This window comes from Trichinella spiralis (assembly GCF_000181795.1).
Source record: "Trichinella spiralis strain ISS 195 chromosome Unknown Scfld1068, whole genome shotgun sequence".
Lineage (NCBI taxonomy): Eukaryota > Metazoa > Nematoda > Enoplea > Trichinellida > Trichinellidae > Trichinella > Trichinella spiralis.
The window spans coordinates 1-1020 of record NW_003528007.1 but is presented as its reverse complement, the minus strand read 5'-3'; the positions used below and the strand labels follow the sequence as shown (position 1 = coordinate 1020).

Here is a 1020-nt window from a genome sequence, read left to right as displayed (position 1 = left end):
CGTTTGCTTCATTCCAGGTGAAACTTATTTTTTATTCATTTCATAGCTTGTCTCTTTTGCGCTTTTATTTCATATAAAGAATTTTAATTGATATTTGTTAGTGATAAAATAAGCTTGTACATATATATATATATATATATATATATATATATATATATATATATATATATATGTATATGCATATGCTCTCACTAACAAATATAAATATAAATTCTTTATATGAAAAAAAAGCGCGAGAGAGAGAGAGAAAGAAAAAAATAAAAAAAAAGTATAAGTTGGAATGAAGAAAGCGTGAATGTGACCACAGTGGCGGTGATGTGGGATCGGGGGGTGTGGGTGTCGTCGTTTTTTTTTTTGTTTGTCTATTTAGATTTATAGTTCCACAACTTCGGCACGTCTACAGTTCATCGGCAACGTTCGACGATTTTGCTACAGTATGACAATTGTTAAAATCCAAATTTCATCACCGCACAATATTTACATTTATATATGTGTGTATTGTAGGTTGTCTGTGGTCTGTTGGAAAAAATGGCCAACAATTGGGTATCCGTTGTTTACAGTAACCGGCATTTGTTGGTCAACGTGGCCGACAATTTCCTCACCAAATTATCGTCGGCCGGAGTTGTCGTTGATCTGGATTCGGCTTTCCTTGGTACTGATGGACGACAACAATGCCCTTGAGTGCCCCTAAGAGTGAGGGTAATACCTGATTGCTCTACTGACGGCCACAAAAATGGAAATTTTCTGGCGTCGAATGCAAATGATCTCATGGGACTCGTTCATTAACATCGTAACAAGTGCTGACTAGCACTTGCGGCGAGGACGCCGACGGATCCAGTTCTATTCACTAATTTCCGAATATTCTATTGACTGTATACAATTCCGAAAACCCCGGCGTGTGTTGAAACTGAAAAAATTATTTCGCAAAAATATTCATACTAGACACCATCTCCTACGGACTGATGGACAGCTACGCTCACAGTCGATACACTTGTACCCTCCTCGACGTGCCCCCGGGCG

At 38.2% G+C, this 1020-nt stretch overlaps 1 protein-coding gene across 1 annotated transcript; it reads left to right on the top strand.

The window, feature by feature from the left end:
• Positions 1–286: 286 nt before the first annotated feature.
• Positions 287–681, top strand: Tsp_15522 (conserved hypothetical protein; the record flags this gene model as incomplete). The annotated part of the gene is made up of 3 exons (XM_003370265.1): positions 287–344; positions 371–445; positions 505–681. Coding segments are annotated over 3 exons (310 nt in total), but the record flags the coding sequence as incomplete, so codon positions are not given.
• Between the last annotated feature and the right edge of the window lie 339 nt (positions 682–1020).